The sequence below is a fragment of the Falco naumanni genome, chromosome 14, assembly GCF_017639655.2.
Source record: "Falco naumanni isolate bFalNau1 chromosome 14, bFalNau1.pat, whole genome shotgun sequence".
Classification (NCBI taxonomy): Eukaryota; Metazoa; Chordata; class Aves; order Falconiformes; family Falconidae; genus Falco; species Falco naumanni.
Window position 1 is genome coordinate 5,208,538 of NC_054067.1, and position 22,104 is coordinate 5,230,641.

At 36.0% G+C, this 22,104-nt stretch overlaps 1 protein-coding gene across 5 annotated transcripts in view; it reads left to right on the plus strand.

Moving 5' to 3' along the window:
* Positions 1-22,104, plus strand: part of SMARCA1 (SWI/SNF related, matrix associated, actin dependent regulator of chromatin, subfamily a, member 1) — a 35,760-nt gene that overhangs the window by 5,012 nt on the left and 8,644 nt on the right. For 4 of the 5 annotated variants that reach the window (XM_040614205.1, XM_040614207.1, XM_040614204.1 and 1 more), the window contains exons 3-22: positions 1,465-1,631; positions 2,528-2,628; positions 2,751-2,851; positions 3,138-3,317; positions 5,506-5,661; positions 5,916-6,047; positions 6,801-6,869; positions 7,618-7,727; positions 8,430-8,656; positions 9,221-9,342; positions 9,735-9,887; positions 11,305-11,437; positions 12,424-12,572; positions 13,189-13,308; positions 14,528-14,638; positions 14,840-14,953; positions 17,346-17,468; positions 19,036-19,168; positions 20,088-20,206; positions 20,405-20,617. In XM_040614205.1, coding sequence (XP_040470139.1) covers positions 1,465-1,631; positions 2,528-2,628; positions 2,751-2,851; positions 3,138-3,317; positions 5,506-5,661; positions 5,916-6,047; positions 6,801-6,869; positions 7,618-7,727; positions 8,430-8,656; positions 9,221-9,342; positions 9,735-9,887; positions 11,305-11,437; positions 12,424-12,572; positions 13,189-13,308; positions 14,528-14,638; positions 14,840-14,953; positions 17,346-17,468; positions 19,036-19,168; positions 20,088-20,206; positions 20,405-20,617 — 2,733 coding nt within the window. Of the gene's footprint in view, positions 1-1,464; positions 1,632-2,527; positions 2,629-2,750; positions 2,852-3,137; positions 3,318-5,505; positions 5,662-5,915; positions 6,048-6,800; positions 6,870-7,617; positions 7,728-8,429; positions 8,657-9,220; positions 9,343-9,734; positions 9,888-11,304; positions 11,438-12,423; positions 12,573-13,188; positions 13,309-14,527; positions 14,639-14,839; positions 14,954-17,345; positions 17,469-19,035; positions 19,169-20,087; positions 20,207-20,404; positions 20,618-22,104 lie in introns of those variants that run through there. The other variant, XM_040614209.1, reaches the window with a different exon arrangement.

Consider the following 22,104-nt stretch of genomic DNA (forward strand, 5'->3'; position numbering starts at 1 on the left):
AATCTACCTTTCATCATCAATTGTGCAGTTGTGAGCTAGACCTTTACTATTTATCAAGGCATGGTGCTTACACCCAGCCAGTAACCTTGCAGGCAAAGAAAGTATATTGTAGCATTCAATATAGAACCTTAATAGTTATGGTTAGCTTGCCAAAACTGTCATTAATGATTAGTCGAATATAAATCCTCTGAATGGATTTGTTCTTATGCTGTATGGGCATAAACATCCATGTTTTTACTCCCCCTCTTAGAATTTTTTTTTCTTCCTAAAATTTCCTTGTTATATATAGTTTATTTGGTTTTCAAGTTATTTGCACAAAAGGTCCAATAATGAATGCAAGGGAAAAATAATAGTGATTTTTTTTCCAGGAGATCTTTGTAAAGATGTTTATTTGCTGGTAAGTGCTGCGCTATTAAAAGAAATGTGTCGCCCTCATGTGGCAACATCATGCATTGCATGTCAGGTTCATTTTTATTGCCCTTTGGTTTGTGTTATTGCTGTTAGAGCACTTCTACTTGCATATAAGTTACCTGCAGAAAAGCTTTCTGTTGTTTGTACGCTTCTTGGAAAGGTTATGGTACAGAACTATAATTTCACTTTTGTAGTTTATATCAAGACATATAAATGAGATGACTTGAAAATTGCTTGAAGTGGTATAGTGTTACATGATGCTTAGAAATAGCACAGAAACTGATAACAATTGCATTCTGTCAGATAACACTTGAATTTTACCATATTTTTCTTAAAAATATGTAGCACGTTGCCTTTTAAATATAAAGGACATGTTTTGCTGTGTTTATATAGTGAAGTGCGTATGCCCCATTGATATGGTAAAACGGAAATGATTGAAATTTGAAATCTGACAGCAAAGTTCACAAACTTCAGTGAAAGCAGTGTTGGGCTGGTGCATCCATTATTTTAGTCATACTTTTAAAAGCAAAGCTACCACATGGTTGTCTTGGATCAAATCCTGATAGGCTTGAAGCTGATGGAAGTTTTGCTGCTGGCTTTTGTAGACAGTCCTTCAGACCATCCCTTCACAGTTGCTGGTGTGCAACACAGACTTAAGCAATCTATAAAAGTAAACTGTTTTTGGGCTGTTTTACTAATCTTTGAGTTTTGAACAGGGATGAGTTGCTGGGATGAGGTTATCAAGTCCTGACCCGTCTTCCAGGATTGTTGTGGTATTCATGAAGGATCATTTGGACTACCACACTTTACAACTGGGTTCTGTGAAGCAATTCATGCTTAGCTGTAAGCCAAAGCAGCTTGAGCTATTTCGTGATGCTTGTAGCCCCCTGAGTTGGCTAACAGTAGGCAGATGGTCTTGTCAATCTTTCCACATATAAGTTCTCAAGAGTTTCTGAATAGTTTTTCTTAATAAAAATACATTTATTATGAAGAAAAGTTACTGGGGTTTTTTTGTGTGTTGTTTTTTATTCTTTTCCCCACTTCGGAAACTAGAAAGCAGATCGAGCAAAAAGGTTTGAATTCCTTCTGAAGCAGACAGAACTTTTTGCACACTTTATTCAGCCTGCAGCACAAAAATCACCAACATCTCCATTGAAAGTCAAGCTGGGACGGCCACGGATGAAGAAAGATGAAAAACAGAGTTTGATTTCAGCTGGGGAGTATGTTTTATTTCCAACTTTTTGTACTTTTAAACAAATTATGCATTTTAACATACCTGTTTAGTTAGTAGGATAGAGATTGTACTTTAAGTCCAGAATTTTTCCTATTAAAGGTGTATTATGCTGATCCATCAACTGACCTTGGATCACTAATGTGCTTTTAAAGTAAATTCCCTTATTCTTGCCACTCACCATGCTCTTGTCTGTATGGTGGAGTGATTTTGGAGCACGTGAATTGAATTCCTGTTGCATGATGCTGAACTAAGGATGCACTCCACAAATACACCTGATGTGCTCCAGCTGCTAGTGGCCATGTCAGTGGGACCAGAGTGGTGCTAGACAAAGTTACAACAGGGCAATGTGCATGTAGTGTGGGTACTGGATACTTGGCACCAGTTGTTTTTCTCTACCAATCTCTCTATATTAGTAATGCAGGTGTAGTATTCATGTTGTGTTTCTGATCTTGTAATAGCAAGAAACTAGTTTTTGTAACATTTACAAAATAATGTTTTCTATTTAATTTATAAAATTAAAATATTTTTAAAATTGCGAAGTGATTTTTCTCAGTGGTATAGTTTCCAAGTAATTGATTCTAAGGCTACCACTGATGTGTGTGTTGTATTTCTGTGTTGCTCATTAAAGTACCTTAGAGAATTCATGATACTTGTTAGAGTATAGTTACAGCTCTGGAGGAGAGGGTTTCATATCAGTCTTTCTAATTAAAGCTGGAATGAACCGTAAGGTATAACTTGTTAACAGGATATCATTTTGATCAGGGTGCTAGAACACATACATTGTAGATCAATGATTGTTTCTGTTATAATTTGTCTCTTTTGATTTTATAGTCAGTGTTTTGAAATGACTCCATATAAACATGACTTTTTTTTTTTCTTTAGTTATCGTCACAGGCGCACAGAACAAGAAGAAGATGAAGAGCTGTTGTCAGAGAGTCGAAAAACATCTAATGTGTGTATTCGATTTGAGGAATCTCCTTCATGTAAGTATTGTGTTGACAGTTTTCAGATTGCTTTGATAAAATGAAAATCTGAGCAGATTGCAATTAAATTTTTTCTACTTAGAATTAGTATTTTTCTACTTAGAGGAATCTTACATTTACAGATGTGAAAGGAGGAACACTAAGAGATTATCAGGTTAGAGGTTTGAACTGGATGATCTCATTGTATGAAAATGGTGTTAATGGCATTCTGGCAGATGAAATGGTAAGCTGTAATCTTTTGGAATTTTTGTGGTAATTATTGAGTAAAATCAACATTAAAGTGCCTATAATATTTAATGTGGATGCAGTAGTGTGCATCATTCTACAACAGTTAGATTTTTTGCAACTGGGATTGTAATGCAAGGGAAGAAATTGTATTGCAAACATTTGTAGTGTAGTCTGCTTTAAACAACTTAAGTGATAGAATGATACAGTAGGAAAATTGAAACTATTTCTGTATGGTACTTCATTTCAGCAGGTTTCTTTCCCTCCCCTCTCTGTCAATGCAGGGTCTTGGTAAGACTCTGCAAACAATAGCGTTATTAGGCTATCTGAAGCATTACCGAAACATTCCCGGACCGCACATGGTCCTGGTTCCAAAATCAACTTTGCACAATTGGATGAATGAATTCAAACGCTGGGTTCCATCGTTACGTGCTGTTTGCCTTATTGGAGATAAAGATGCAAGAGTAAGTGCTCTACATTTCAAAGATGTACATGTTATTTGCCAAAAACTAGCATTTGGGTATGTGGAATTCTCCCTAACCTGCTTCCTTAATTATAGTATTTTTTGGTAATCTTTAACTATATTGGCATTGAAAAATGCAAAATATTATGGTTATAACTGAGGACAGAATGCAAATCAGTAGGTGATCAAAGTACATCTGTCTGACCTTTTTTCTGTTGTCTTCCTCTTTGTTTTTTTTTTTCTCTCTTCTGTATTTGCATTGTGACAGTGTTTATTCATTTTCCTTTATTGCTCTCAGTTTGTTATCTCTTTCTTCAGCTTTTTTAGGTGACTTCTACTCTTTATTTGTGTCTCATGTCCATGCCTTGCCTTCTAACTAGGATTCTGTTGTAGAGCTTTTAATCTTTTGTAGTGAAGGCCTTAAAATAGGTACAGGGTGTTTTCCTAACTTGAAAGGGATCAGTGAGCTGGACATTTCTGTGAATTCTGTGGTTTCTTGTATGGATTGCATGGCTGCCTGTTGCTTCAGGGAAGGGAGGGCTCTACAGAGGGATTTGGACAGGCTGGCTCAATGGGTTGCCAAGGCCAGTTGTGTGAGGTTCAACCCAGCTCCGTGCCCGGCCCTGCCCGTGGGGCACAACAGCCCCAGGCAGCGCTGCAGGCTGGGGCAGGGGGCTGGGAAGGTGCCCGGCGGGAAAGGGGCTGGGGGGGCGGGCTGGGCCGGCTGGGCAGGAGCCAGCCCTGTGCCCAGGTGGCCAAGGGGACCAACAGCAATCTGGCTGGTATCTGAAATAGTGTGGCCAGCAGGGCCAGGGCAGCGATTGTCCTCCTGTCCTCAGCACCAATGAGGCTGCACCTTGAATCCTGTGTTCTGTTTTGAGCCCCTCACTACAAGAGGGATGTGGCGATGCTGGAGTGTGTTGGGATGGGCAATGGAGCTGGTGATGGGTGTGGAGCACAAGTCATAAGGAGGAGTGGCTGGGATAACTGGTAGTGTTTTCACAGGTGATATAGGATAAGAGAAAATGGCCTCAAGTTGTGCCAGGGGAGGTTTAGATTGGGTACTAGGAAAAAATCCTTCACTGCAAGGATTGTTGAGCATTGGAACAGGCTGCCCAGGAAAGTGGTTGAGTGACTGTCCTTGGAGGTATTTGGAAGATGTGTAGACACAGTGCATAGGGACATGGTTTAGTGGTGGACTTGGCAGTGTTATGTTAATGGTTGGACTTGATCTTGGGGGTCTTTTCCAGCTGAAATGGCTCTGTGATTCTGAGACAAACTGCTGCTTCTGCCAGTGAGTTGACAGTTCCTTCCAGTGCTGTAGTGTTGGATTCTACCGTACAGCTCCTTGCAGATTGTTTTCATTTAAAGTCTGATAGTATTTATACCCCAATGTGTTTATTGCTAGCTCAATGGAATGAAATTAAGATTGTGATGAAAGGAAGCATGCACCTTCACTTTGTACTTTCTTGGCTGTCAGAGTCTTAGGTTTGTATTATCATAACTTCATTTCCTCATTTTCTAATTAATCTCCCTGTTCTGTGGTGGCTAAAGCGCCTCTGAGCTTACATTTGCATTTGTGAGTCAGTATTGTACAGAAGGCTCCTTTATTAGGTAGCTCTTCTATCAGTTCTAGTGTTGGGGTGCTCTGTGTACCCTACTAAGTCAGTTCTTGGGAGATCTGCATGTGCAGCTTTTCCATGTGGTGATATGCTTTCATGTGAAAGGTTTTATAAATGTAGATATATATCACTTACAAAATCGAGATGGGACAGAGGAGCAAGACCTTCAGGAAAGAGAGAAGATGGGAGTGGACTATGTGAGTTGTTTTGAAACACTTTTTTGTGGATTGTGTCTTGGTACTAGTTAGTTTGGAGAGTTTTTTGCCCTATTGGTAGTATGTACTGTATCTAAATTACAGAAAATCTATGCTGAAGAATAAGTAGTTAAGTTTGAGCAGGAGAAAATTTGTGTTTTGCTTAACTGCAACTGGTAATCTGCCTGTGCCTAAAGAAAAAAGGAATGAAGGCTTTTGTTACAGTAACTTTCAGTTACGGAAAAGATGTTTGAGTCATCTTTTGTGTGTGCAAGCTTAGTGCATCACCGATGTTGGTGGAAATAGGTTTCACTGAATTCCATGTAAATTTTTCATACCTAAAATGTTTATTAACTCAGTTGTTCTGCTTTAGGCTGCTTTTATCCGTGATGTTATGATGCCTGGTGAATGGGATGTTTGTGTTACTTCATATGAAATGGTAATCAAAGAGAAATCAGTCTTCAAAAAATTTAACTGGAGGTACCTGGTAATTGATGAAGCCCACAGAATAAAGAATGAGAAGTCTAAGGTAAACTCAAAATTACTTGATACTTTGAAGGTACTTTGACACAAAAGATTCCATCTGATTTTTAGCAGATTTTAAGTGTTAGGTGTGGTGTTTTTATTAAATATAAGCCATAAGCTATTGGGTGGTAAATACAAATTTCATAAGTAGCTCACTGTCTTTAAATTTAGCTAACATTGTTTGAAGTTTCAGAAACAGATGAAAATTCATTATGTTTAAATGTACATGATGATGATAACTCTTTGTTGTATTTCTAGCTGTCAGAGATTGTACGTGAGTTCAAGACAACAAATCGATTGCTGCTTACGGGAACTCCTTTACAGAACAACCTCCATGAACTGTGGGCATTACTCAATTTTCTTTTACCAGATGTCTTCAATTCTGCGGATGTAAGTTGAGGTTTGGAGGTACAGTTTTGTTCTTCTTCCTTTGATTTCCAGGCTTCTATCTGCAGAAGAGAAGAATGATGAGCCTAATAAGAAATGTATGGCGTGGAAGACCTGGATTCAGTAGAAGCTCTTTGGCTTACCTAACTGTAGACTACTTTTTTTGCTCTACTTAGCTAAAACTGTGCATTCTTTTAGTGCAGATAAAGCCTCAGGCCAGTAATAGCAAATGTAATACTTTAAACGGTTCGAAATTATGCAAAGAGGAACAAAATTTGGAAAGCAGTGCTGAATGAGACTTCTAAATAGGTGTAAACCTTTTTTTCATTTAGAATTTGAGTCATCTTTCTCCTCTTGCACTGTTAATGTTTCCTTGTACTTGTGTTGCTTTCTTCTGTTGTTTTTGTTCTGTTGTGCCTGTCATTTACTTAAGGATTTGGGTTTCTTTTTTTACCTTCTTGCCCTATCATTACACAAACACTAAGGGGAAGAACTTGGACACTGCAGTGATGAGCATGAAAAAACATTGTAAATTAAGCAGAGTAATAGTATTTTGTCTGTGCAGTTAGTGACTTGAATCTTACAATGTGCTGGGAAGCTGGCACAGAAATGCAGGAAAATTTTTCTTTCACTTGTAAGAGTAATTTGTCTCAAGATTTATGCCACTCTCAGCTGGAGTGAAACAGAGTCAATATGTGTCTGTTAAAACTACAGATGATAAACTGTTTGTACCAATTGTGCTGTTTCTCACCACAGGATTTTGACTCATGGTTCGACACTAAAAATTGTCTTGGTGATCAGAAACTTGTAGAAAGACTTCATGCTGTAAGTAATTAAACCTGTAATCACGTATCATCGTTAGCATACACAGTGTAAAAAGGGAAAACAGATTATTTCCCCGTTCATCTCATAGCTGAGAAGATGAATGTGAAGGTATTTAGTTACAGAAAGGCTTAGCAGAATTTTCATGAATTATATATTGGAACTTACCGTTACAGATAATGCTTTTTATAACACTACTGTTGGAAGTGGACAAAATATTTACCTAAAATGTGAAAATGAAGAGTTGGGAAATCTTTTTGAAACCATCTATTACCGTGAATGGTATACTGATAGACTGGTCATGCTAATCTGAATAAAGTTGTGCCTTTACCTTTGCTTTCGTGTGCATGAGATAGAAGCCATTTTTCATCATACACTAACAAAACAAATCAGAAGGAAGCACAACATACATTGCTTAATCTATGAAATGGTGGTGTGTTTTGTACATGCTACTAGTGGAAATGAAATGGACTTTATGTTAAAAGACAATAAATAGATTTATAAGCTTATGGGTTTGCCCGTTGCTTAGGATGACTACTGGGATGAATATGGAAATATTTATGACGTATTTATGTGTGAACTTAGCCTGTTAGTGGACAACTTAATTTGTCCTGACTTCTGAAGGAGTCACCATGACAGCAGTAGATATTCATTAGTTCTGAATAAATACTTGATAATTTAATCAGTTAATTTTGGATTTGAGGGAATCAATTCTATAAATTTATCTGTGGAAAAACTTATATTTGTTTAGGTTTTGAAGCCATTTTTATTACGTCGCATAAAAGCTGAAGTAGAAAAGAGTTTGCCTCCAAAGAAGGAAGTAAAAATTTATCTTGGGCTCAGCAAAATGCAGAGGGAATGGTGAGTTCTTTACATCAAAGTAAGATTCTTTTCTGATAAAGAACACCTCAGCTCTTCACACTGATTTTTCTTAAGCCCCCACCCCAGGCCTCGGTAGTTGCATGTTAAGACAGTCAGATGGAGAAACCTGTTAGCCTATTTATAGCTGTCTTTGGGGCTTTTTTAAAGATGCGCAAGTTAGAGCTCAGCCAGGGTCATGGAAAGGGTTGAGAGGAAGAAAGCAGAAACTTCTTTTCCTTCCTTAATTCTACTTGAAAGAACAAATGTCTGCGAAGTTTCCTCCTTTGATCCAAGTATGTATGCATCAGTAAAAGTCTGAGCTGAAATTTAGAATAAAACCTTCAGGAGCCACATGCCCAGAAGAGATGTGAGAAAGGGAGCCAGGCCAGTGTAGCAGATTCAGTAAAATAAATGATATCTTTAATCCACTTTGTAGTCTTAAAATGGCAGTGTAAGATAACTCAGTATATGATATATCATTGTTACTCACGGGCAAATTGTCTTCCATGTTCTGGAATGGATTTATAAATCCTTATTAACAGTCAGACATTTTTGCCAAATTTCGGAGTAATATAGTTTATTATTATGTAAACAAAGCAAACTCCTACATCCAGAAATAAGTAATAAGGATGTTGCAGGTTTTCATTCACGTTAAGTATAAAATAAAAACAGAGTTGTTCAAAATTGCCTGTAAAACTTCAGGTATACAAGGATCCTGATGAAAGATATCGATATCCTGAATTCAGCTGGGAAAATGGATAAGATGCGTCTGCTGAATATTCTGATGCAGCTTCGGAAGTGCTGTAACCATCCGTACTTATTTGATGGTGCTGAGCCAGGCCCTCCCTACACCACTGACACGCATCTCATCACTAACAGTGGTAAAATGTTAGTTCTGGATAAACTGCTAGCAAAGCTCAGAGAGCAAGGTGAGTACCCTTGACGAGCAGTAGTGATCTGAATGCCCGTTACCAGTAAAACTACCTTTCAAATGTTGCATAGATTCATTCTTGTCTTTCCTCCAGTAGTGAATGCGTTCGTTGCTTTGAGCGAGGCTTTTCTTGAAAATCATTTTTCTGTAGATCTGAACACATGGAGGGAAGGAAGTCTTACAGGAATGATGAGGAAGACTAGTAATATGGAGAAGTAGAAAGAAAGGAAGAGCAGAGCCCCCCTTCCTACTGTCATTAAGAAAATTTCTAATGAGAGGATTAGTTTGTCTGTGCACATCAGTCATCAGCTAATTAACTTACTATGGTTTTAAGTGTCCTGTTTTTACAGCTGTTTATTTCTTCTGTATAAATTGTCGAATAACTTGTCTTGAGGAATAAATTAATACCAGAAAAGCCACTTCAGAAGACTTACCTGAGCAAGTTAGGCATAGTACAGGATATTTCACGTGAATTCTTACTCATGCTCTATGGTAGGTTCTGTGATAAGATTAATGTGAAAACATAAAGCCAACGGCAAAACCTTCTGTGTTGATCTATCAGGTTCCAGAGTTCTACTTTTTAGTCAGATGACTCGCTTATTGGATATTTTGGAAGACTATTGCATGTGGCGTGGATATGAGTACTGCCGACTTGATGGACAGACACCACATGAAGAAAGAGAGGTGAGAAAGTTGTGTATAAACAAGAAACGTCTTTGTTTTACATACTAGATTAAGTTATTATTTACATGTATACAAAAGCAGTTACATAATTGTATAGAGTAAAGCAAAAATGTCACACGTTAGAAAGGCTGCTATGGGTATATGCTTTTCTTAACCAAAGTCCACGGTAAAGTAGGTTTCATTTGTTCCTCAACTAAATGAAAAAATTAATATTTTTGTGGACTCGGAATGAGTGTTCACACCTGTGCAAACCTACAGTTTCTTACATGTATAGGAAAATAGGTTTTGGTATAAAAATTCTGTAAACTACAAAGAAATTTTGTTGAAAAGCCACCAACATATTGGAAGCTTGTTGAAAATTCTGATACTTTAATGACACTTTTTTCTCTTAGGAAGCAATAGACACATTTAATGCTCCTAATAGCAGTAAATTCATTTTCATGCTGAGTACCAGAGCTGGAGGTCTTGGAATTAATTTGGCAACTGCCGATGTGGTTATTCTCTATGATTCAGATTGGAACCCTCAAGTAGATCTGCAAGCCATGGTGAGCTAACTCCCTAATACACATTAGTTTGTTATAGGTGTCATTGTGGTATAAGTGTTTGCAGAACTTGCATTTTTGTTGGTTGTCTTTACTTTTTGTATTAAATACCAAGAAACTAAGGAATTGAATAAAAAGAACATGAACAAAGTTGTGGGAGAAACTGTAGGTTTTTCTCTGTGAATATCTGTCTTAATTATATTCACAGTTGACTAAAATTGCTTCTGCCAAAATACTGTATCAATGTTGTTTATCCATATAATTATTGTCAATTCTGTCCTTTCTGGAATAACTGTAAAGGAATAACAGAGGGTTGTTTCCAAAATAATAGCAAAGAATTAAAACCATACAGTTTGTGTTCCTCCTGTTTGGGGAACTTATTTTGCAGCCCACCTTGTTTCTGCTTTATTTGGTGCTGTCATGAGGATGGAAAAAACCCTTATCTTGGGTTAAACATACTAAAATCTTTGAGTGCTGAATATCACAAAATTAAGTCTATAATTTATTTCATATGGAATAGAAATCGCATGAACCTTCTTGCATGATTGGGGGGTTGGGTCTTTGTTCTGTTTTGTGGTGTTTTTTGTTGGTGTTTTTTCATGTACTTAAACACATCAGGTATTTACTGCGAATATTTACCTTTCAGTATGCATGCTGACTACCAATGGTAGATTGAATTCCTGGAAACTGATGTGTGATTTGTGAGCTTTAGTAGGATTTTTCAGGAAGAAACCAGGATTATGCAGGAGAGAAAAAGATTTATTGACACATGTTTAAAGGACAGTCAGAAAATCCTGGTACCAATAGTTTGAAGGCTAGTTGTTTAAACTTTTTTTATTTAAGAGGACAAAATAAGAGTGTTATTCATGCTTTCCAGAGAGAATAAAGGCAAGTTTTATTACAGATAAGTGTAGTATGTTAGTCATGTAACCTTATTTGCTGTGTATTGTGCCTGTACTGTGTGTGCTGCGTGTTGATGCTTTAATGTAGCTAGCGTGGGACAACTACAGCGTTGAAGTTGTGGCTGCATGGACTTTGCCCGTGGAATTAGTATGCTCAAGCCAGGGATGCCAGAGTTTCAATACTTATGTCAAAAGATAGAATTATTTTGAAAGCAGTGCAGATGTGTCTATGTATGTACTGGTGTATCTCCACTTCCCAGTTGCAGTCTAGACAGACATTGATATCTTCATTTACAATGAGGTAGATGCATTTATTACTATAGAACGACCCAAACTTAAAAAGGTGTAATAGCCAGATAGAAGTAAATATTACCATAATAGTTGAACATCTTTGTATACTCTTGAATAAGTGAGGAACCAAGAAAAATATGCTAGTTTCGGTCTGCTGTTTCTACAAGCTAACTGTCTATTGCTTGTGAGTTTTTGTTGCTGAACACTCATTGATTTATGTTTGTTAGGATCGTGCGCATCGTATTGGTCAAAAGAAACCAGTACGGGTGTTTCGACTAATCACTGATAATACTGTTGAAGAGAGGATTGTAGAAAGAGCTGAAATAAAACTGAGACTGGACTCTATAGTTATACAACAAGGTATCAACTGCTATATATGTTTGTCTGCAACAGAATTGTTCAGTCCCTTAAACTATGGGTTAAATAACTTTACAAATGTCCAGTATGAGAGAAAGCAGGCCTTGTGTGTAATAGCAGTACACTAAATCAGCCTAAGAAACTATAATGTATAAGTTATTCACTTGTTCAGCTGAAAATCTTTGAAAAATTTTTGTTTTCCTAAATAATGTGGGCATGGACTTATACTAAGACTTTAAATGAGGAAAGAAAACTATAGCTGAATAGATGTTACTTGGGTTTTGTGATATGTTAGAAAGGAAAAAAAAATAAAAAATACATGTTCCATGACAGATTAAAAACAATTATATAGATGTGCTTCTTACTGTATATGAATTTACTCAGCATTAAAACTGCTTTGTGTGTCTTTCTGTAGAAGCTCTTGGAAGAATAGTTAGTCCAAACCTAAGGCTCTCAAGCCAAGTTTTGAGGGTTGTTTGTATTTCCAAAAGAGTGGGCTACTGAAAGGTCAGTGGTCAAAATTTTGATGATCTGTGAAGAGATAAGATAGGACAAGTGAAATTTTGGGACAGAAATTAGAATTTTGGGAAAAATATCCAGAGATTTGGGTTGGAATTAGTGGTGAGTGTTAAAAATCTTAAGTACTTCTTGATGGTTATTATAGAACACTTAGTCATTTTTCATCTTGAAATAAGATTTTGATCTTGAAAAGTTCAACTAACTGTAAGAATAAGATGTTAAACATAAAATTTGGATTTGAAGCATTTGAATTTGAAACATTCTTTGTTTATGGCTTGACCCAAAGCTTTTTTTATTTTCCCTGAAGTTCCTGATTTCTGTTTATTTTCAGCTCAAGTGAAAAGTAATTTTTTTTGTATGGTTCTGTTTTTCTTTTCATGTTCTGCCAGTGAACTAAAAAAATCCACTGTTTGCATGTCCCTGCTAGAACTCTTGTATTATAACTTTCAGTGTGTTTTTTCTAATTTTAGGAAGGCTCATAGACCAGCAGTCTAATAAACTGGCAAAAGATGAAATGCTGCAGATGATCCGGCATGGAGCCACACATGTTTTTGCTTCCAAAGATAGTGAGCTGACAGAAGAAGATATAACCACTATTTTAGAAAGAGGCGAAAAGAAGGTTAGAGAAAGTTTCATATGGAATTCGAAGTGTCAAACGTTAAACATGTATACACAAAATAGAAATTAAATCTGATTATGTAAATATTTTTATGCCCAATTATTACTTAATTATTTGTAAATATTTCAAAACTTTCATAAGTTTTGAAGGGGTAGAATTAGTGAATTATATTTATTTTCAAAGTTCAGACTGTGTGCACCATATCTTAGGCATTGTTTATTTTGTGGGCTTTTAAAAAGATGTAATTTTTATGCTAATAAGTCTAATAGATACAAAACTTTTATGGAACTTCATTAGGGAATAGGTAGCTCTGAAAAATGAACTACCATTTCAGCTTTAAAGAGTTGGGCATAAATTTAATTTAAATTTAAAAGATAAATCATACAGTTGTCGGGCTACATCCCAACGTAATAACTTTAGTTTAATGAAAAGTTATGGATTCAGACTGTTCAAAATTGAAAAGCACTGTGGGCATCTTTTCTTACACGAAAAATATAAGTAAAGGTTTAAAGCAGAAAGAGACATTGAGAGTGCTTTAATACTGAGGACAGCTGATTTTTTTCAGAAAAGATAAAACAGATTGAGTGAGCCTGAAAGTATCTTCCTGTATTTTTAGACAGCTGAAATGAATGAACGATTGCAGAAAATGGGGGAGAGCTCCTTAAGAAATTTCACTATGGACACAGAGATGAGCTTATACAACTTTGAAGGTGAAGATTATAGAGAAAAACAAAAGGTAATTTTTCTTGGTCTTTAAGACTTTAGTTTAGAGGTGCAAGCATAAAGGCCATACTAAAAGTTGTGGCTGTCAAGGTTAGTCTACAGAAGTAAGGAGCTACTGAAAAACTCATGTAGAACTGCAGAAGCATAAATACTCTGAATTTTTTTAAAATTAGCTTTCAATCCCACCATTTTTCTTCATGGTAAAACCTGATAATGTTGCTCAAATTTTATTTTTTCTGCAGCAAAAATACTGTGTTGTATTCTAGTATACTGCTGCAGTCAGTATTATTTTACTGCTGCATAACTGGCAGGAAAAAACAGGCCTGATAATGATTTTATATATGGAACTTGGACTTAAGTCTTTAATCCTCACGACTAGAACTTCCACTGCAAAAATGTGAACTGTTGGTAGATTGACTTACCTAATTATAGAAGGATCATCCAAGCAAAGAGGTATTACTCAGGGTCTTTACAATGTTACTTCTGTGTATCTGGTATGTATGGGACTATAGCCAAGATATCCCTAAGATCTTATCCAGAATCAGATATGTAAACTCTTTATTTGTTAACTGAATGCCCTTCTAACCCAAGTCTCTTGTCATTTTTGTAGAAACATTTTGAAAAATAAAATACTTAATGAGAATAGCGGGGTATGTGCATATATGCATAAGATTATTTTTCCATGTTGATAATTTCTTTACAAGAATCCAGCTAAATACCCCATAGTCTTGAAATATGCTCTAGTAACTTCTTAATTCCAGTAGTTTAGCTAAGATTAATTTGCTACTAATGGATTGTTTTTTGCCAGTGTTTTAGCCTCTTTAGAGGTTATTCATTGTGATATTTAGAGGAGAACAATTCGTTACGTATCACAAGATATTAGAGAATTCAGAATCCAAGTTCGCAGTCCTTCCGTTGTGTTTTGGTAGATGGAATCGTAACCTTACTCAGGTGTCTGAAGTAAGTAGAATACAGTAAAAGGATCTGTCTGTACCACTGCGCTGCTTTACTTATGTATTATCTTTTATGTGTTTAAATACATGTTATAATCAGCTATAATTTATAGCTTGTTTTTGAGCTCTGTTGGAGTATTCATATTGTTGAACAGAACCATTCAATCTGCTCTGCAAAAATACATTCCTGTTCTGCAGTGCCACATTAGTCATTATTTTTGCAACTTTAGGAAAGCATACAGTTCCTTTTAATATCTCTTTATTCTGTTGTGCGTGTAGTTGAGCATGATGGAATGGATAGAGCCTCCGAAACGAGAACGCAAAGCTAATTATGCAGTTGATGCTTATTTCAGAGAAGCCCTACGTGTCAGTGAACCGAAAGTCCCAAAGGTAAGAAAGAAGCTGGCAAATATGGAGGGTCTCTTATGTTCTTTTGCTCTTCTCTCCCATGTTGCAACCCCTGCTCTCACCCTATACTGGTAATGAAATTTATTTATACAGTGATAGTTTGCCACCACTGCTGAATTATGGCAGTTTAATTGCACAGAAATCAAGTTTACACAATGTTAATATACCTTTGTGTTTTTGAAGGCTCCAAGACCTCCAAAACAACCAAATATTCAGGATTTCCAGTTTTTCCCACCACGGTTATTTGAACTTCTGGAAAAAGAAATTCTGTATTATCGTAAGACTATTGGATATAAGGTAATGGTTTTTATTTCCCCTCTGCAGATTTACCGCAACCTTGACAATAATAGCTAAATGAAGTAAATGAGAAGGCAACTAAAAAACTTACCATTCTGGTCTTAGTTTTTTTGCTAAGTGCTTCTCTTTGTGAAGGAAATGGCTTACAGTCTCTATTCCCCTGTTTCTGTTCCACTGTGGAACAGAAAAAGTAGTTGTAATACCTTCCTTCATTTAAAAATTTCCTATCTGTGTAGCTTTGTGTTTTATGGGGGATTCCTAGCAATAAAATAAGAGTGCAAAAAAGAACGGCAGTTCTGATACCTTAGACCACACACCACACTTTCATTTTTGGGTATTACATGAAGTGAGAAAGTAATTTTTAGTTATATTAGATCACCTTCCAGGGAATGATTTTTTTTTTTTGTTACAGCTTTTTTTATATCTTGTGCAGAAAGTAACTTAAGGTAATATTGTAGTTGACTTTGTGTTGATATGAAGGTAAGTAAAGTGACATCAATTTTCCTTGCATTTTGCTGGGATATAAAATGTTTAAAGGTGTGAAAAGTCTGAATGTATTACTACTACAAAAAGAAAACCAGACAACAGACTTTTTTTTTATTTTCCTGCTATGCCTTAGCTGAATTTCTCCCTCCTCCCTGCTGACGCTACTGGACAAGTGGTGAACACTGATACTGTTTTGATGTCGTTTTTCATTCCTTGTGCCAGTATTGGCTGAGTAAATCAAACTGATTCCCTACTTCCAGACATGTAACTAACTTTAAAAAGCCCCATGTTTCATGGCAGGTTGCAGCAAGAGGAAACAACATATAAAATGTGTTGGAGAATGTAAACTTGCCGTACAAAGCAATGGGTAGGAAATTTTGTGTTGCAAAAGAGCAAAATATATTTTTGAGAAAAACCAGAAGGTGTCTTAGAATCTACTTTGAAGCAGAAAGAAATTTGTGGATGACAGGATAGAATTAAGATAAGAATTAAAGGAAATGTAATTAGTTTAGGAGGAAAAAATTACTCGGTTAATACTCCAACAAATGAGGATGAAAGGATTGCTAACGTTGAAGGTATGCATGTAAAGAGAGGTGTTTCAGTCCTGTTAATGAAGTGTGTCAGACTGGATAGGTTGAACACGAATACTTGTTATACTAAAAACTTAGTATGACTTTTTACTGGTGATGAAAGTGATAAATGTGATTGTTCTGCTTTGAAATGAAAGTGTAACTTTCCATCTGAAGAGAGTTTATTATTAAAACTACAGACTCATAAACAATATGAAAAGGTATCATGTAGGTAGAGACCAAGCTTGGTGTCAGTTCTTCAGCCACCGAAGCCAAGGACATTTCTTAGTCAGGTGTTAAAAACAGCTCTTAACTTCCTTTCCCTTTTGCTGCAGAAATATATAAGGTCTACACAATCTTTACTGGATACTGGTTTCTGACTTGTTTGCTGTTGTGATATGGTATTGCCATAAGCAATTTAAAGGTCACAAATTGGTGTTAATGTGGAGAGGGACAGACAAAATGTTGTTAGGCCTTTTTACATGATGTTGTCTGTCTCATCCTTACTTTGGCAGTGTGCAGGTTTGAAGGTCACAAGTGCAGGTTTTATAGTAAACCTGGCAAAGCTTAGTGTTTCGCTGTAATTATGAAACATAAACCGTTGGATGTAAGAGAAAATGAAAAATGCCACTGAAATCGGTGAACTGCGACAGCTTGCGTTACGTGTGAGGTTCTGCCTCTCATAATATCCTTAAGTCATTGTGTGTAGAAGTCGTGGGTACAGGGCATAACAAAATTACGTTTGACAAAGTCTGGTCCTATTTTGGAGAGGAAGGGTTTAAGCAGTAAGATTCAGATCTAGGTAAAAGACATTTGTTAACTTGTGCAGATCACTGCTTTAATATTAGTTGGAAAAAATGTATTTTACCATTTATTCTACTGTGTTTCTCACTGAAGTTTCTTAAAGAAACAGTGAATAGGACCCTTTTGGTACTTATAAGTGAAGATAAACTTTACATTCAGAGCTTGTGAAACAAGAAGGAATGAGCATAGTTAAATGACAGTGTTTGATACATCACCTTGTCTTGGAAGATAATATTTTCAATTTTGCAACAGTTTTGTAGATACTGATGAAAATGTTCTGGTAGTTATCTTTAAAATATTTTTATTGTGGTTGGTTTCTTCAGGGTAGCCAATGTGTGGTGGTGTGGGTTTTTTGTTTGGGCTTTTTTTTTTTTTTTACTTCTGTGACAACAAATGATTAGTGGGTGTGGACTGCATCAGTCCTGTGAGATCTAACGTGCTTATAAATTGTAAACCAAGGTTGATAGAAAAGTGTACAGTCTTTTTTTAATAACACTGCTGTACTGCTGCGTATTGATACCCCTGATTTTTAGGTCCCCAGGAATCCTGAGCTCCCAAATGCAGCTCAGGTACAAAAAGAAGAACAAAAGAAGATAGATGAGTCTATGCCTCTGAATAGTGAGGAAACTGAAGAGAAAGAAAAGCTTCTAACACAGGTAAAATGAAAACAGCTTAAGTATTTAATCACACTTTTTTTTGTTACTAGTATGAGATATAAATACTAATAATGATAAACATGCACAGGAAAGCTTCTTCCTGTAAGATCAGTGCAGAAAGCACAATATATGTGATGATTTTGCTTGGTTTGCTTTGAGGGACCTTTCCTGTCCTTGAACAAGTTGATGTCTTAGTCACCTACTATTCCCTTGAATGTCTGCAATGTTTCTGAGGCGAGGACTTGTGTAGTAGATGCAATACGTGCAGAATCCAGTCAGTAGGTTTCTTGTATATGCATCTGCCTTGCATGTTTTATCGGTAAGGCTTTGTATATAGAGAGGACAAGCCTCTATCAACATGTATGCTATTGACACAGTGTAAGACCTGTCACATCCCTTCATTTTGTCCTAGTTGGGTTGTTAGGCATGTTCCTTTATACTGGGACTGAATCCCTGTCACTGGCTAGTTTCTTGACTTTTTGGACTATTATCCTGCTGAGTAGGCTTATTGGAAGCTAATTGTTTAAGAGGGATATGCCTCAAAAATGAACAGGATGTTTTGATTCAGAAATTTTTGTGTAAAAGAATTGGGTGTGGTGTACTTTGAGAAGGAATTTGCAAGGTCACAATGTGACTATTAATTTCACCTGTTTGTAGCAGAGGAAGTACTCAAGCTGGTGCTGATATGCATGTCAGTCTGTTGTTAATGATTAAAAAGAAATATTTGTATTGTGTATATTAGACTTCTTGTAAGATGCTATCTAATTGTGGAGTGAGCTTAGCCGGAGAACTGACAAGAGTGCCTTTTAAATTTATGTCTGTGATGAAAGAAACTCAATGCACTAAATTGCTGTTTAGGCATGTGATTTTTTTCTTGTGTGTTCTTGATGTTTTCTTCTTTCCTTCTCTTTAAACTGTAATGTCTCATTCTTGGATGATTTTTTTGTGCATTGTATCTCACTTAACTGTTGTTCAGTTTTGGATTAATTTCTTTGGTACATAACAACAAATTTTGTTTGACAGCGCTATAGAGTTTCCATTTGATTGCATCTTTTTGGACTAGAGATAGTTTCTTGACATACTTACGCTTCCATCCAGTGTCTGGTTCAAGGTTTGTAAATGTCTGAAGTAGGAGCTCTTGCTTTAGATACTGGTCCTACTCTAAGAACATGTAATGACACTTGCATTGGTGCACCCTCTACTCTTAAGACTTCTGTTGCTTGTATCTGCTGAGGGGTGGCTTAAATGAAATTGCAGTGACTTACCATTGAGCTTGTTTCTTTGGAGAAACACCACATAAAGTTTTAAGAAGAAAGAAGAGTAAAAAGTTCTTACTAATGCATGTGGAGTCATGCACAAAAATAACTCATTAGACTTTTAATGATTCAGTAATAAAGCCTGGATAATACAAGCTTACGGAAATCCTGAAAGACCGTTAACCACTGTAATTACGTGACATTGTCTTGTGTATGTATCATTTGCTCCAATTGGCAATGCCTCTGCAAAGTTTAGCAAAATGTTTTCCTTCTACCTAGTAATGCCTTCTTTGATCTCTTGCTACTTACAGGGTTTTACGAACTGGAATAAAAGAGATTTTAATCAGTTTATTAAAGCTAATGAGAAATACGGTCGTGACGATATAGACAATATTGCCCGTGAGGTGGAGGGAAAGTCACCTGAGGAGGTCATTGAGTATTCAGGTTTGTGGTATTTTGAAGCATATTTCTTAATCACGTGGTATCACCGTAATTTTTGCTAAGTGTTCTTTTAAAATTACAAGATACAGAATTTGGATGTGTATAAGAATAATTTTTTTTAAAAAGCACATGATGGTTCTTTTCAGAAGACTTCTTTTAAAAAGGTTGAATTTGCAGCATATAAATACACTTTCAGCTGCCTTTATAAAAAAAATTTACAACTTGGCAGAGTTAATTTATGTTGAACACATGGTCTTGTGGAATCGTGAAGCTGCCTTACAGTGGCAACATGATTCTTTATGCTGTAAGTATATGTGCTATTTTGGCTAGTATGCCTTATCTTTGTGTCTTGTATTTACTCATTGCATCTTAATTTGCATGGAATTCTTCCTCTTTCATCCTTGAATTTAATTTTACTAAACACCTTCATAAAATTTAACTTTGCAGTGTGCTTTCTGTAGCTTAAAAGGAAAAGCTCCACAAGAGTTTCCTTCAAAATGTTGAACTAACTTTGGGATGACTAAAAGATGTCACTGGAGGAGCCACACATTACTAGCTTTTTTAACAGACCAAGTAGTCTCTGACCTTGGAGATAGCTGCTGAAATATGAATGTTTCGCTGCTAGACTAGCACTTCTGACCTGTTTCACCATTGTTACAAAAGTAATTTTTTCAGAGTTTTACATAACTACAGTTGTTATTAAACCTTTGTTTATAGTTAACTTTTAAAAACATTGAATAAAGGTTCTATGCAAGTTTATTTCTTGGCTAGCATAGTAGAAGGAAGAGTATTAGCAAATCTTTTAAGACTTAATGGAACCACAAACTGCAGGTTTTTTTCTTTGCTGGGGTTCCTCAGCTGAGTGAAGTAGTAAGAGTAGAGGAAAAGGCTTGACTTTACAAATTATGTTTTTTGGTTTTAGCTGTTTTCTGGGAACGTTGTAATGAACTACAGGACATTGAGAGGATTATGGCTCAGATTGAACGAGGAGAGGCAAGAATTCAGCGGAGGATCAGTATCAAGAAAGCCCTTGATGCCAAAGTAATTATTGCAGAGTTTTTGTTTTCTTCAGCTGACTTCTTCCAAATTCCTTCAGAAAAGAAATGGTTGGGAATGGGAGTTCTAGCTTTTTATATAGCATATGTAGGATATCATGTATCGGTAATCTATACTAATATGTAATAAGTCCTTGATGTAAGATTGTATGTTTAATAGCCCTTATTTTTGTTCTGCATTCAGATTGCAAGGTATAAAGCACCTTTTCACCAGTTGCGTATTCAGTATGGAACTAACAAAGGAAAGAATTACACAGAAGAGGAAGACAGGTTTTTGATATGCATGTTACACAAGATGGGCTTTGACAAAGAAAATGTGTATGAGGAACTAAGGCAGTGTGTGCGCAATGCTCCTCAGTTCAGATTTGACTGGTTTATCAAATCTAGAACTGCAATGGTAGGTATCAGTTACATGGACTAAGTCATTATGTGAAGTATCTTGTTCTGCCTTTTTAAGCACCGCCACATAAAATTCGGACTTGTGCCAGAATATTGGAATCTAAGAAACAAGTGCTGAAAAAATAACTTTAGTTTTTATTCTCATTTCTCATTCATAAAATAACCTTTTTCCTTAGTACAGCAAATAACGTAATAAATTGAAACAGATTAGAAAACCTGCCAAGCGGAAGTCCCATGTTACCCAAAGGGATTAATGTAGAGATAGACTATCCTTACAAATACCCTTGTTAGTTTTATTGCAAATTGAAAGTTTTACCAAAAAAAGTCTCTTAAGATACAACTGCTTTTCAGAATTATTGGACAATATAAAGACTGAAAACATCTGAGTTGTATACTAGAAAAAAAGACCTTTTCTTAATTTTGGAACTTAATTTCTAAAAGCACGAAGAAATGTAGTGATCCATGTAAGAATCATTAAAGCAATTGGTTTAAAATGCACGTTGTAGTTGTGAATATTGTCACATGGAAGTACTTAATTTTTTTAATTATACTTTTCTGAAGCTTTTATTCATACCTGAGGAATATAATACAAGTTTGATAGCAAGTAAACTAGTACTCTGAGTTTTAGCTGTATTTTTTTCTCTCCTTTGTTTGAAAAGCAGAGGCATTCTTTTTTTAATCATTAAGTGGGAAGTCATAACACTAACAGAAGCTTTGGTAGTTACAAATAATAAGCTGTGTAGGTACCGATCTCCAAATATGGGACTCTCTTGATGGTAAAAAGCTGTTAGCTCTGCCCTGGAATTTTTGCTGATATCTCCCCTGATTCAGTTCCTTTTCCTTAGGAGTAAAATTTGTAAAAAAAAACAGGTGTGCATTTTCATGTGAACATACTTATATAGTGAAAATGTACTTCCAGACTTTTTCATAATACAGGAAATAACTTCATCTTACTCGCTTGCAATGAGTGAGAGCTGGAACGCGTTGGGTTTTTTTTTTGTCTGGTTGGATACAAAACCATGTTGGTCATGGCTGATAAAAGGGAGTAGAGCACAGTGTCCTTTATACAGTGTCATAGATTCTCCCTGTTGTCTTAAAAAAATATTTCTAATTAAATGTTATGCTGCAGTCTTGTAACTTAAATGTCATTTCATATACAAATCTGGATTTTTTTAGTAGATTAGCCTAGCAATTGTGGAACCACTGTGTGTTATTGTTTACTGCCTTCATTTCCTGGCCTCAACATTTGTTTATAAAATGTTCTTTCAGAGTTCTGGGTACCGTACTAAGAATAAATAAAACATAAGATAAAATATTTAAAATGTGTATTTGAACAGGTGGGGATATTTGCTTTTCCTAGTGCTACTTATAACTATGCAATACAATTTCTACTTGATATTTTAGCGATTAAAGTGTTTGTGAATAGTGCAGCTGTTAACGCTTAATTGAAAAGAATTACAAGCTTTTCTTGCTAAAATGTCTGTT